The sequence below is a fragment of the Mesitornis unicolor genome, unplaced genomic scaffold (genome assembly GCF_000695765.1).
Source record: "Mesitornis unicolor isolate BGI_N332 unplaced genomic scaffold, ASM69576v1 scaffold31589, whole genome shotgun sequence".
NCBI classification, from domain to species: Eukaryota; Metazoa; Chordata; class Aves; order Mesitornithiformes; family Mesitornithidae; genus Mesitornis; species Mesitornis unicolor.
Genome location: NW_010208440.1, coordinates 410 through 14,379, shown reverse-complemented (window position 1 = coordinate 14,379; position 13,970 = coordinate 410). Strand labels below are relative to the sequence as shown.

Below are 13,970 nucleotides of genomic sequence, written 5' to 3'. Positions count from 1 at the left end.
CACCTCACCTCATGTTTAATATAGAAAGGACATGTCCTTCATGTGAAATAGTAATATCAATTTATGTATTCAGCAGAGTGCATCTTGGCATCCTACTGATTCCTTGAGTCATAATGATACTCATCACACAACAGGAAATATCAAAAGATTTTAAGCTTATATTAGTTCAAGTAAGTAAATGACTACCTATTTTGTCACACCACTAAATCACTACTTATCTTAAACAAAGCTTTTTTTCTTTTTCTCTTTGTCACACAGGCTGAATAGACTATTGGTTTATATAAGTAACTACTGCTAATACAAAACAATGATGCCTGCATATCTGTAGAAATAGAATAAACCATAAGAGGTCAGAAACTTGTTCCTTCCACAGCAGATGTGCTTTGCTTCTCGTCATACAAGATGTTACCACTCTACAATGTTATATTTATTCAAAAGCATTTCTTACCTGAAAATCGGATTCTTTAAGTCAATGATGTTACCAGATCTAAATCCTGTCTGGTCCACCATAGCCACAATCTGAATATCATAACTATGTCTGCATCAGAAAGAGAAGTATTAAAAAAAAAAAAGGTAATTGAACTAAAACAATTAAAACATCTTGTCTGAAAAAATACCAGTGTAGTTACTGTCTGAATAATAACCCCTTAGTATAACAAGAAAAGGAAATTTATTTGCAGTGGTATCAGTGCTTGATTACTTATTAATCTCTAAAGAAGTAAAATTCACAGGATGCTTAAGTGTATTTTAAGAGTTTGCATCATAATTTTGTACTGATAGTATTCAATAGTGAAAGGTCTTTTTCCCCTCTCTGACAGAAATACTGTGGATTTCAACATTAGCAAGTACAATCAGAGTATTATTTCATGATCAAAGATACTTAACTGGCCAAACAGCATTAGGTTCTCTAATGTCATAATCCCAGATTTCACCAGGAAGGATATTTGTCATAGGACTTTCTGCAAGAAGCTGTTTACACAGAAGTGTAAAGAGAGGACCAACCGAGCAACTAAGAGTATACCAAAATGCTGAAGCTGACCAAAGCTGGTCCTCCTGCAGGGAACAGCAACTGCAGAGTTACATAAAAGTGCTTTGTTGATCACAAAAGCAGATTAGTTTTGTGGCAGGACTTGTTAGCTCAGTGCTAACACATGGTTAAAGTGCTTCTCGTTCTCAGTCTGGCAAGGGCACCAGCTCAGGTGTCACTGAGGTGTGCTCCATTGTAGGTATGCCTCGTGTTATCAACATTTACAGCAGTAGTTGTGTGATCGCTTTGTGGGATACAGCATTTCTTTTAAAACGTGAGCTTGAAAGAGACATATCAAGATCTGTATTATTTATTTTTTCCATAAGGAATTTCTAAGCAGAGGATCTGGAAATCTGACAAGTCCTAAATGTGTGCAACTTGTGTGATCCTGTCACTTGAGTATTTTCTTCAAAGCAAAGCATAAGAGTGTAGTTAGCAATCATTTGACTAACAGGAGGAACAGCAGAGAAGTCTGGTGAGGAAATATTCCCTTCCAAAAGCAGCCATCTTCACTTAGTCTCAGTGGAAGGACTAGCAACACTTGAAAAGGACCCTTCTTTAATAGGGAGCACATCCACAAGGATTTTTTTTTCAGAATTAAACATGTATTGATTTGGGATAATCCCAAATGGAGAGACAAGTGGAGAGACAAGGGATGTTGGGGCTTCAGGCAAACAACCAGGCTGCTAACCAAGACATGGCCAGAGGTTACACTACCAGAAAAAGATATGGAAAATGACTGGACGTTACCTGAGAAAACTGCTGTGTGAAAGACAGCGAAGTGGAAAGCTGACAAAAGCTGCGAGTACAACTGTGAGAGAAGGCAGGATGTGACAGGTGGTTAAAGAGAAGGCACATCACAGGTAACTGGAGTGAAACATGAAGACCTTTTGGTGAGCAGAGTCTTACAAGACCAACAGTGGCTAAGTAACTGTATCAGTGATACTGTGGTACCAGAAATAAAAAAATGTGGCTGTAAGCATACTCAAAATCAACTAGTGTCTTTGAGGTACCTCTAACATGAGCAGCCACAACACAAAATTTGCTTGGGAAGCTTTTACACTTACCGGTTATTGGCAAGAAATAAGACTCTGCCTGACAGAGTTTCCCCCTCTTTAGCAAAGAGTGGTATTTGAAGAAGGCAGCGTACTTGATACCAGCGAGTGAGAGGTTGTGTAGGTGCAGTGGACAACCAAACAGTTACCCTGAAACAAACAAGAAAAGCTGTCTAGCGTTTCTCTCCTGTGTTATCCTTTTGGAAACAATTTCAAGTTGTTAGACCTTTACGTGTGAGAGGCCTCAACTGTCTATAATAAACTTTAAACTGCCTTCAAGTAAACTGGGAGAGTTTCCCAATGTTGGGAAATCAATACATTATGCCTCATTTTCTTTCGTTATCTATACTGTACCTGTCATCACTAGATCTGTATGCCTAAGCCAATTATGGATATTAGGAAAAGAGACACTTCAGACTCCTGTTTTCTCTTCTTTCCACACTGCCAGGACAGAGAATACTAATTTCTTTCTCCTGTTACCACTCAGACAATTTCAACAAATTACAGGAAATTAAGCTTTTTGTTTAATGGAAATACTATTCTGAATTCTTGACAATCCTTATTTGAGAAGAAAATAATAGACATTTATTAACACACATACATAGAAGCACATTTTAAAATTTATTGAAAAAAGTCAACTGAACTAGGTCAATTTAACTGGGAAATCAACAAGTCTTATCTAAGAGCTGAATACAGATAGCAGAAATCTGTATCTTGACTACCTGAGCAAGTTTATCTAATTTTCATCTCATTACTATAAAAGATGAATGTCCCATTTTGAAATAAATGCCTGGTTTGGCAGTGAAAAATTTTCCCAAGCCTCGTGAATATTTTTCTTTCTGTTTTGTTAGCTAGAACTTGCAACCTGCTCTCCTTTTTGCTGACAAACAAGACCAATCCAAATGGGAAAACCTAGCTTACGTTCAAATGCTGCTGCTTTACTTTCAGTGTAAAACAGAAAGGTATACAGCATTACAAAGACTCAGTATTGTGTGGAACAGTGCCTTTTGACCCTCAACCATTCCTGGATGCAGGTGCCATAGATAATGTGCACCCCAACCAATGGGAAGCATACATCAGACATACTGCTAGCACTAGGTTACCACACTTCTTGTTACCTTTAGAAGGCAAAATTTCTTTAATATGAAGGAATTATATTACAAACAAGGTCAGCACCAGATAAAGGTCTAATTCTGACACACTCTGTATGAAATACATGGGTTTTTTTCCCACTGTAGTGTTTCATAGAAAGAAGGAAAATATACTTACAGCGATCCTACAAAGGCCACATCAAACCAGAAGACCAGACCATGGATCAATCCAGTTTGTGCAACTCGGAAAACAAAAGGGATTTCCACTCTGCAGAAGAAAAAATAATATGCTGCCAAAGTAATTTCCAAGAAGTACTGGAAATTCCACCAGAAACCTACCTTGTACTAATTTTTCTATTTCCATTCTTACTAATCGGTTTATGTCTCAATTTTCCATTCATTGAAAAGGATATGGTCTTTTTCTCTGTGTCAACAGAGCTAAGCAACGGCACTGATTTAAGTGTTAGTTTTTTGTGTGCCTCATTTGATAGTAGAATCAAATATTCCACTACACAAGTGTTACTGCTTCATTTGTGGCAACACTACAGACTGTTACAAATACAGGGTTTCAGTCTTTCCAGTGAAAAATTTCCCATTCCCAGTAAAAGACTTGGATTTATTTTAACTACTCTTCTTAACAGGAAGATGTTCCACTACAAATATGACAAACAGAACTGCCACTTGAACCAGAAGGAAAAATTGAGCCACTTGAGCATCAGGTGGAATATTTTCCCTTCCAAAAGAACTTTTACTGGCTATGTAGTTGAACCTAAATCTCTTGCACACTTGCAGAAATATATCCTAAAATTAGCATTCAAGTATGAACATAGTAGTTCTGAAAACCCCTGAAGAAAGTTAATGCTAGTCAGCTGAAACTGGAAAGCAATTCTCCAGCTGTTTCTCCCCCTCTTAGAGCAATTTTTCTCTCTCAGTAGACCATTTCATTTACACAATTAGTTGTGAGTCATGTTGAAACAACAAGGGTTCAGAGCTTCAAAGACAATCTGTGATATTTTCACCTTATGACAGTCTCTTACAAGGACTTGACGTATTTCCTCAACAATACAGTGCATTTTATTTCACAGATGTACTGAGAAGGAGGCTTCTCTGTGGTCATTCTGGGCCACAAGGATGCAGGTTGGTTTATGTGCAAGACTTTTTAACTAAAGATCTGCAGGAGCTTTGGAGGAAAATAAAGAGGTACAGCTGATTCCTGATAGACTGGAAAATGTTTTTAAAAAAACTCAGATACACAAGAGTTCAGCAAGGCAACTTGTGAGGACAGCATGTGACAAAATTCTTTTAGGATGTCTACACAGAAAAACAAAGATCGCCTTTTAACTACATTTTAATGTATTCCAACATATAATGCTAAGAAGTAAACACTGTCCTCCAGAGCCCATTTTATCCCTTTCAGTAGTAAAATTTAATGAACCAATCTCTGGTGTTTTACAGGCTCACAAACAGGCTGCTCTGCTAGTACAAGACAAATTGTCATGCAGATGAACACTGCAGCCCATTATAAGTGATGTACTAATCATTCTGTCAAGCCACCTGCCCTCCTCCACATTCATCACCAAAGCTTCCTCTATCTCTGAGCACCAACAATCAACAGCCAGGTAAAGAAAGATAGAGAAGAGTAGGATGCTGGCATCTGCTCACCTCTGCAAATCTTCTTCAACAGCTTCCAGAAAGTTAATGGTATACTTCACTGTATGGGCCATCAGAATTTTCACGTCAAAAGTATCCTATAGGGGTAAAAAAAACAAAACAAAACAAAACAAAACCCCAAAAACAAACAAAAAAACCACAAAAAACCCAACCAACCAAACAAAAAACACCAAAAAGGAGAAGTTGCAAGTGTTATCATTCTTTGTGTCATTGTATAAACTTGTTTTCTGTTAAAAAAGTGGGGGAAGAAATCAACCTTCACCCCAATAAAATTATTTTAAATGTTTCACTTTTTAGTATCTCTTATAACACTGTTAGGTTTTGCAATATTATCAGAATGTAATATGTTTGATAGCTCACATACCTATTAAGGACTATTTTACTCAACCCAAAACCAATAAAATTTGTCCAGAAATTGATCACTTGTAAAAACAATGGTGGTTTTGTTTTTGTTTTTAAACTACACACATTTTAATGTGGTCTTCTGCACTGCATAGTTGGGCATGCCAAACTAAGACAATATGGAGATACTTAAAAATTAAATTAGAAAGTATAGAAAGCCAAATTACTTAATACAGATTGCCCTCTAGAAAAAAAGTTAGGAGTAGTCAGTCAGCAAATAAAAGCTTTTCCCTTCATTTTTCTTTCTTTAATCACATGTACTAATCCTAAACTATCACTGTTCACATGCTCTTTTAAGAAGTAAAGCAACGTAAAGGCTTGTATGACATTCCCCTCTGTGAACCCATTGAAGAAGTAAAATCTATCTCCAGAGGAAGAGGAAGTCCCAGACATACAAACTTACCACAATAGGTTGTCGGAAATACTCTTCCACAGCTATAGTGCGCAGACTGGACAAGTTGACTCCATAAAACCATTCCTGGCACCTAGAAACAGTAACACATGAAATGGTTAGGGAAAAATGTTTTTTTCTGGGTTCTAACCAGACCTAGGCACAATGGCAGGTGAAGTGTGGCTGAGCACCTCTTTTCCTTTCTCCTGTTTGCCAACAGGCCAAATTTCAGCCCTCCTTAGCTTACTTTACCTTCCCCACAGACTTCTTATACAGCACTAAGGTGACATGATCTGCTCAATGGACATATGGAGACATTTCACACCGTGCTTCTGAAAGTATCCATGCAGCAAGCAGAGAACAGGGAGAAGAGCTGAGGCACTCTTAAGCTACTTTTGTAATCTTGAGCTATTCCAGAATTGGGGGAAGACCTTGTATAAATAAAAATAGCGATGATACCACCTGTATTACAAGTCTGTTCCTTTTTATTGACATTGAAGTGGGAAATAAAGATAATCTTATACCAACTGAATGGGGAAATAATAGTATTTTTATCTTAACAATTTAGGCAAGTGTGCATTTTATTTATATTCAGGCTATTTCCAGAATGAAATTTGAAATTAAAACAGACATATTCTTTGTCCTGCATAGAACCCTCTTATCAACCCAATGAAAACTTTAATAGATATCTTTCTTTCCTGATAAGATAAACAAAAGGAGAAATGGCAAAGAAGCTTAACTCCTTTTGGTAGAAGTGTCATCCAGATACAAAACCATAGTTAAGCCTTCCAGGTTTTCAGAAGCACTTGAAAAGGGACACTTTAAATGTTTACATTGTTACATCATACAACTCCTAAACTATCATAACTTTTTTCAAAGTACGTGAGTTACTCTATGCCAATCTGGCAATATCCTTTTAATACTGATAAATTCTGCAATATGAGTTGTGTGCTATTTGCAAAAAGAGAAGGTGCTCAAATGACTGACTGCCTTAAAGATATTTGAGAAGGTATCTTTAAGGAAAGAACTCAAATAAGCACAACAGAGGAAATCAGCTGACATCAGCAACTGAGTGATCTTTTACTCTCCTCCATACATCTGCTGTACTGTATAATTGAGTTGCTTATTTATCACTGATGAGAAACACAAAAAATGCACATTATTTCTAACCACTTGCTGTATATTTATGCTTTTTATCTTTCTATCTTTGTAAGGTTTACACCAACAAAGAGAGCAGTCTACACTTCCTACATTTGTGGGAATGATTACTGGTAAATACAAATTAATATGCAGCTCTGAAGCACAACAGTAAGCCCATCTATAGGCCTGAAGAGAAACAAAACATACTTACATGGTTTCATAATTATTATTACTGTACAGATCCAAAACAGTATGAGAAACATGTAGCCTTTCCTTGTTATAGTTAACAGACTATGCTAACTGCTGCATCTGATGTTTAAACATACAGCTTGATTTTTGCACAGGACTTTGGAGGTTATTTAAAGTCCTGGTGCCTTTACCAGCTGAAAAATCAAATAGCAAGTTTAGGTTACTTCCAGTCTTTTGCTCAAGTACTATCATACAACTGGATCCAAAACCATATCCAGTCTCTAAGACACAAGATACAGATTTAGCTAAATAGGAAAGGTTTTATTACACACAAAGCACATCTTCTGTTCTGAGTAGCAAAGCTGGACAATGAATGAAGGCTGCTTCTTGAGGGCTGGAATTTGAAGCTTAGCAAGTTACAGGCTGTCACCAACTAGTTCCTGATGGTTTACTTTAAACATCCAAGACAGCCCTGAGAAAGGGCTTTGTCTGGAAAAGGATTTTTATAGCTCTTGATTTATCAGAGTACATAGGTCTATCAGGATAGACCTTATAATACTAAGAACATGAATGTCCTAGAGTGGTACATAAGCAGAACTACTGCACCCTCACCCAGAACACTTTGTTGGTCTTTAGAGCACTCAGTAAACTCAAGAGTGTTTAATTCTCTTGCACAATCAATGCCCTGGGCATACATCCATACAAAACTATGTAGACTGATAAGAGAACTGACATGATGCTCAGGGGACATCTCAAGACAACAATAAATTATTTTGTAAGCACACAAACTATTTTGTCTAGGAATATGTCAACAGAACGTGATATACAAAGAGCATAATCAAGGGTAATTGCATGACATTTCTGTGGTTAGTTTGGTTAAAACAATCTCATAAAAAATTAGAAGAATGTAACAAAAAGACCGGTCAAAAATGGGTGACATCCTTTTGCAAAGATAGGTAGAGGAGAGACTGCAGTATGTCATGATTTAGATACCAACCTGATCACTATCACAATTACAAAGTATTACTGCAATCTGTAGTAATCTGTAATAATAATGTCAATGAAAAAAACATTCTTCATGCAAAGAAAATAAACTTACTAAAGCAGACTTGAAAAAAGTCTGGGTTTTTTTTGTTGTTTTTTTTTTAAGAATGCACATGGTATATTTGTGTTAGCAAACTATAAGAAACTAATCTAGCTGGACTGCTCAATCCCAAGTGTACAATTAAGTAACAAAGGGCATCAGATTTATTCCCACCACCAATAACATCACCATATATGTCAGTGTTCAGGGAGATACACATACGAACACTGGATCTACCTCAGAGGTATTCCACAGAGGTTTTATATTTATTATAAATGAAGATGAAGCATCCCAAGCAGTCTGAAATGGAATGCTTTCATATTGGCAGTAACATTCAGTCCTATATAGACCTGGAAAACTAATCTGTATTTCTGCTTCAGACTACTAAATATGTATTAAATGTATTTATTAAATGGTTAAGAATCTGCATTGTGGTACAACGTTGTGGTTCAGTCTTGTAATTTATAGTCTAATATATATCACTGACATGTCATGTATATAAGCAAAAATAACAGGATCTTTGGGAAGAAGGACCAGTATGACAGTTGAGATGTGAAATCTTATCAGAAGTTACTTCTATCTTCTTTTTACAGTCTCTTAACATAGAAAAATAGTGTTGCCTTTTTATGATTGTATACATAAAATGCAAACATTTCATAACTGGCTCAACCTACATGTGAGACAAATGAGCACAAACTGGCTGTAACATCACCAGCAAAGGATTCAGCATGTCAATCACTCAAGTGTCTCTCACTCCTTTAATCACTATAGAAACAGTAAGATTTTGTCATAACTGTACTTCAGAGACATCCAGAAGAAACCTTTTGAGTATGAGCAGTTATACTGTAACCTAGGCATGGAAGAAAACTTTGTCTTTAAGAAACCAACAAATACATCTGATGAAGTCCACTTAATGTTCATGTTTCACTTTGCAAGCTGAAAAAACAGTTGAAAGACTACATTTATAATCTTCCACCAGATTTAAAATCAGTTAACACCAGAGTTCCACAGTACCTTTTATCCAAAACCTTTAAATAATAATCTATAAATGGCTACCTTATAAATTAACTGATCTGTATCACAGTAAGGACTGGAGATGCTTAAAAATAAACCTGCCCTTTGTTGAGATGAAATAATCTCAATTTCTTCTCATTAGAATATTGCTGTAAATGTTTTGTCCTATATAGAGCACAGTCACAGTGGATAGTTGCAGTAGGACACTCTAAGGCAAAAGGAGTACAACTTCTAGTTAAAGCTGTTTGAAAAATTTAGGTCGACAGAAAGTAACTACCAAATTGGAAATTGTTCAGGACATGGGAATTAAAACTTGTTCTCTGTGAAGACTGCCAAGAAATCTTTCCTGTGCTCATGCACCTGGGACTTCAGACAATACAATGATCACCATCCGCAGTGTATTGTGCTTTGGTGTAGCAAAGGAAACACTAGCATTTGATTCACAGTCAACTCTTCCTCACAATGGATGCTCCACAGAGTCAATTTCTCTTCCAAAAAGAGATCCAGTCACCTCTAGTGCTTCCTGAGAGATCCTTCAGACTTGCACAATAAACAGTATGACTGTAGGCCAAAGCAGAAGTAAACATGGAAAACCAAAAAGCATTCTCTTCCAATTTTGACAGATGATAGTTTATGTTGAATCAAAGAAATTATTTAATATTTAATCTCTACTGAATCATTGATAAAACCAAAATAACAAATAATTGTTACCAAAAACTGGCTCTGGACAATTGCTCCATGTACAGCTGCTCATCACTAAAAGGAGCCACATGAATGTCACTGTATGTTGGGAACATCATACCTAGTAAATAAAGGACAATATAAATTAGAAAGACAAGTGTTCAAGAAGCGTTTGGACAATGCTCTCAAATACATGGTTTAATGTTAAGGTTGCACTGTATGGATTAAAGAGGTGGACTCTATGGTCCCTTCCAACTCAGGATATTTTGTGGTTCTATAGTTCCACAGACATCTCTACAGGAATGTCTTCACTAGCAAGAAACCACCACTTCAGAAACAGCAATTGTCAACATTTGATTTCATTAATATACGAGTTACTGAAATGTGAATATGCTAAAGCAGTTGGTAAAAAACCCAACCCAGAGCAACTTACAGAACAGATCAGAATACTTCATAAAGTCTTAGTAATTATATGGTCCTATCTCAAATATTTGAATTATTTAGCTTCCTTCAAATGAAATTAAATGCAAGCTATTAAACACCTTCCCAACACACTCCAGTGGAAGAACAGCAACTTCTTTGCTAATAGCTAACCTTATAAATATAACATTTGTGTGAAGGATTCGCACTAAGGCTCATATTTGATCTTGAATTAAACTGCTGGGTGTGGTTTTGGTCAAGCTCAGAAGAACTGCTGTTAATGAATGAAGTAGTTATATGCACTTCACTCTTAAGACGTTTACTGAGGAAACTCATAGCACTTCAGAGTAAACACTGAAAGTTTTACAAACACAAAAATGTGTATTACACTATTTTTTATTATTTTAAAGTTACTGTAGCTGAGAAACAAGATTTTATTTGCATGAAGTGGCAAATCAGTGACAGAGCAAGGAATTAAATCCAGATACGCTATTTTGCAAGAATGCATTTTCATTAGCATCTAGCACTCTAATGGCTTGGGAAAACAGAGGAATTATCTTTCATTATTTTTTGTGGAGAGTGCATTAAATTACCTAGCAGCTAAAATGAAAGCCCTTGTATTCTATTGTGCATGTGTCAATGGAAGCAGGAAATAAAGCCTGGTCATTTTAAACTACATTTGAGCATACTTCACCCTTTTCTAACCTGGTCTAAAACACAATGCATAGTGGAAAGGGAAGGACAGATAAAGGAGGGTAGCAAAAAGGAAACAGCTTTCCTTTTGTAAGTACATCATGTAGAAAGAGTCCACAGGAATTTAAATAAAGAACAACACCCACTCATAAATTAGACATGCTTTTTAAAACTGGCTGCAGGGAGAATATTAACAAGTTTGCAAAGAATTCAGGACAGAAAGTTTACAAATCTAACTGATACTAAATATTAGTAACTTACTCAAAATTTCACAATTTCAGCTCATTTCTTAGACAATTGTTAAGTTTAATAATCACCACGTGTCCCAGTTTGAACTAATACAACTAATTTTCTGATTATTAAACTTAACAGTTTAGTTTAGTTCATCCACACTGTAGAAGTGAGCAATCAGAAAGTTACGTACATGTCTGTAAAAGCATTCACTCATTTAAGACTGAAAATGAGCTGCCTAGTGAACAGATTTCAGAAGCCCTCATCTGAAACTGGGCCCTAAGAATCGAGATGGGAGACTTAAGATCAGTGGCTGACACAAAAAATACTACCCAAAAAAAATACTACCCAAATATGCTTTGTAAGCTTGAAACAACTCAACAGCAAAGTCATTAGCTCCTTGCATTGAGGCACAGATTCAAATCATGCTACAAAATCTTATATGCTGCAGTAATTTTACTTGAGAAAGTTTTATTTTAAAAAAGTCTTTTAAAGAGAGACTTCATAGTTCATTTTCAGCAGTTCATGTAGAAAGATTTATCGTTCAGCAATTAGGTGCTCAGATTTGCCTCTCAGCGAAGATTCCCATGAGGTCCTGGAACTTAAGAGTTTTGCATCAAAACTCCTCCAATCACAGGAGGGATGAAATACACAGCACTGAATGCTGTGAATCTCTCATGTCACTCAAAAGGCAACATCCAAGTATTAGAATAAGGGTTTTGAGAAAATCCCAGTGAAAAGATGTCAAAACAGTTTGAACTTCACATTTCCCCAAAGACAATACATTAGAGTTTTTCCACCCAAAAAAAAAAAAAAAAGCAAGCGGCTCATCCTATTCAATCATTCTGCTCTCATTTACATTTCACTATCTGGCAGTTGAGGGTAGTGTGCCATCATCTATTGTGTCCTGTGAACAGAGATGCAATCATAGTCTGTATAGCAGCAGGTTAACATTGAAACACAAGCAGAACTCAGCAGGGCAACAGCAGCATACTCAAAAGCTATTTCCACTGTGAAAGAGCAAGAAATCACAGCAAAGTAGAATAGCAATGGTGGATGCATCATTATATTAATTCTTCTGGACCCCCTAGATGTTGGTGGTAGAGCTTGAAGAACGGTATAAAACCAGACAATACTGGACTACCAATTCAAGACTATTTTCTTCTTTCAGAAACTTTTTATCTTCATTTCTCTATGCAAGCAGCAACTGTGGTGACACACTCACCATATGGCTTCAACCATTTTTTGGAATGGAGGTATTTTTCCAACATCCTTTCATTGAGCAGCATATAACCCATCGGTTCAGAAATTAACACATCAACACACTCAGGCATGGCAACCTCCTCAATTTTTCCAGAAATAACTGTGATCTTTTCAGAAAGGTTGTTGCTTCTCACCAACAGCTGGAGGAAAAAGAAAAGCGCACAGTAATTGTTGACTTTGATTAGCAGAATTTATGCTAGAGATCTTTAATTAGCATTAAACTGCCTGTAGTGCAAACCAACTACCCCAATCTGTTAATCAGAATAAAATAGAAAGGTAACATTTTCCCTTGATACATCAAAATTACCAAAGACTGAGGCAAACTGGAGCCAAATTAGAGAAATGCATTGTATGGAACCAGCAAGTGACAGTATGAGTACTATCCTGCATGAGATAATCGTAATCAATATCTACAAGAAAAAATATTACCAGGAAAAGGTGGATATTTTAATTCAACATAGAAGATTACAAAGAAAAGATCTTAAAAGATCATAATTCTCCAAATTTTTAAAAATACTGTTGTTGAGTGAGTTACATAGTTATGAAAGGATGAAGACACTCAAGAGATGAAAAGTTTGGGGCGAGTAATTTCTAAGCATAAATGAAGCATAGCACTATATTCACATAAACACATTCAAATGGCCAGTACTTAGAGCCAGGATAATGGACATTTATTCACTTCTATGTGCATAGAGAACCTCAAAGCAAAATGTTTAATGCACAAAAGAAATGGACCTAAAATCTTCTGTTTGATACAGCAAGTTATTAAGGAACGGAATTTTCAAAGCCACTATGTATCTCCATATAGATGCATATCCTATTTAGCTGTACTGCACTCAGACATACAAGGAAGTATCTAAACCTCTTACATTTAAATAATGAGTAGAATCTGGGTTTTTCTGGCACAAACTTATAAAGAAGCAATTATTTCACACTAACCTGAGATGTCTGCTAGGATAGTCTATAAAATTAAGCATCCTTTGCAGCAGCATAGTATGAGATGTGTATCGATGTCCAGAGATATCAGGAAAAACAAGTATACACAATTCAGTAAGTATATATAAAAATATAATAAAAAACACTCCCTCACAGATGTACTTGCACCGGTATTTTTTTAATTTGTATTTCAGCAAACCTTTTCTGAAACAGACTGGGCCTTCGGTAACAAAAGTGGAACTTACAACTCATTCTAATTAGAGAAAGAAAGACTAATGTTGTTAGCTAATTTACTGAAATGTGAATATGCTAAAGCAGTTGGTAAAAAACCCAACCCAGAGCAACTTACAGAACAGATCAGAATACTTCATAAAGTCTTAGTAATTATATGGTCCTATCTCAAATATTTGAATTATTTAGCTTCCTTTAAATGAAATTAAATGCTAGCTATTAAACACCTTCCCAACACACTCCAGTGGAATAGTAACACCTTCTTTGCTAATAGCTAACCTAATAAATATAACAGCTATGTTAAGGATATGCATTAAAGCTTGAATAAGTGATACAATTAATGATTTTCAGCCATAACCTCCCATATAAACTACATGCTAATATGATAATAAAACTACTAAACAAAACAAAAACTACTGCACACTAAAATGGTATCAGTTAGGTAAAGAAC

General features: G+C 36.0%; 1 protein-coding gene across 1 annotated transcript; it reads right to left on the bottom strand.

The window, feature by feature from the left end:
* Positions 1-448: 448 nt before the first annotated feature.
* CARM1 (coactivator-associated arginine methyltransferase 1) lies at positions 449-12,492 on the bottom strand (the record flags this gene model as incomplete). The annotated part of the gene is made up of 7 exons (XM_010192514.1): positions 449-538; positions 2,095-2,232; positions 3,352-3,441; positions 4,836-4,921; positions 5,650-5,731; positions 9,776-9,866; positions 12,315-12,492. Coding segments are annotated over 7 exons (755 nt in total), but the record flags the coding sequence as incomplete, so codon positions are not given.
* Positions 12,493-13,970: the final 1,478 nt, after the last annotated feature.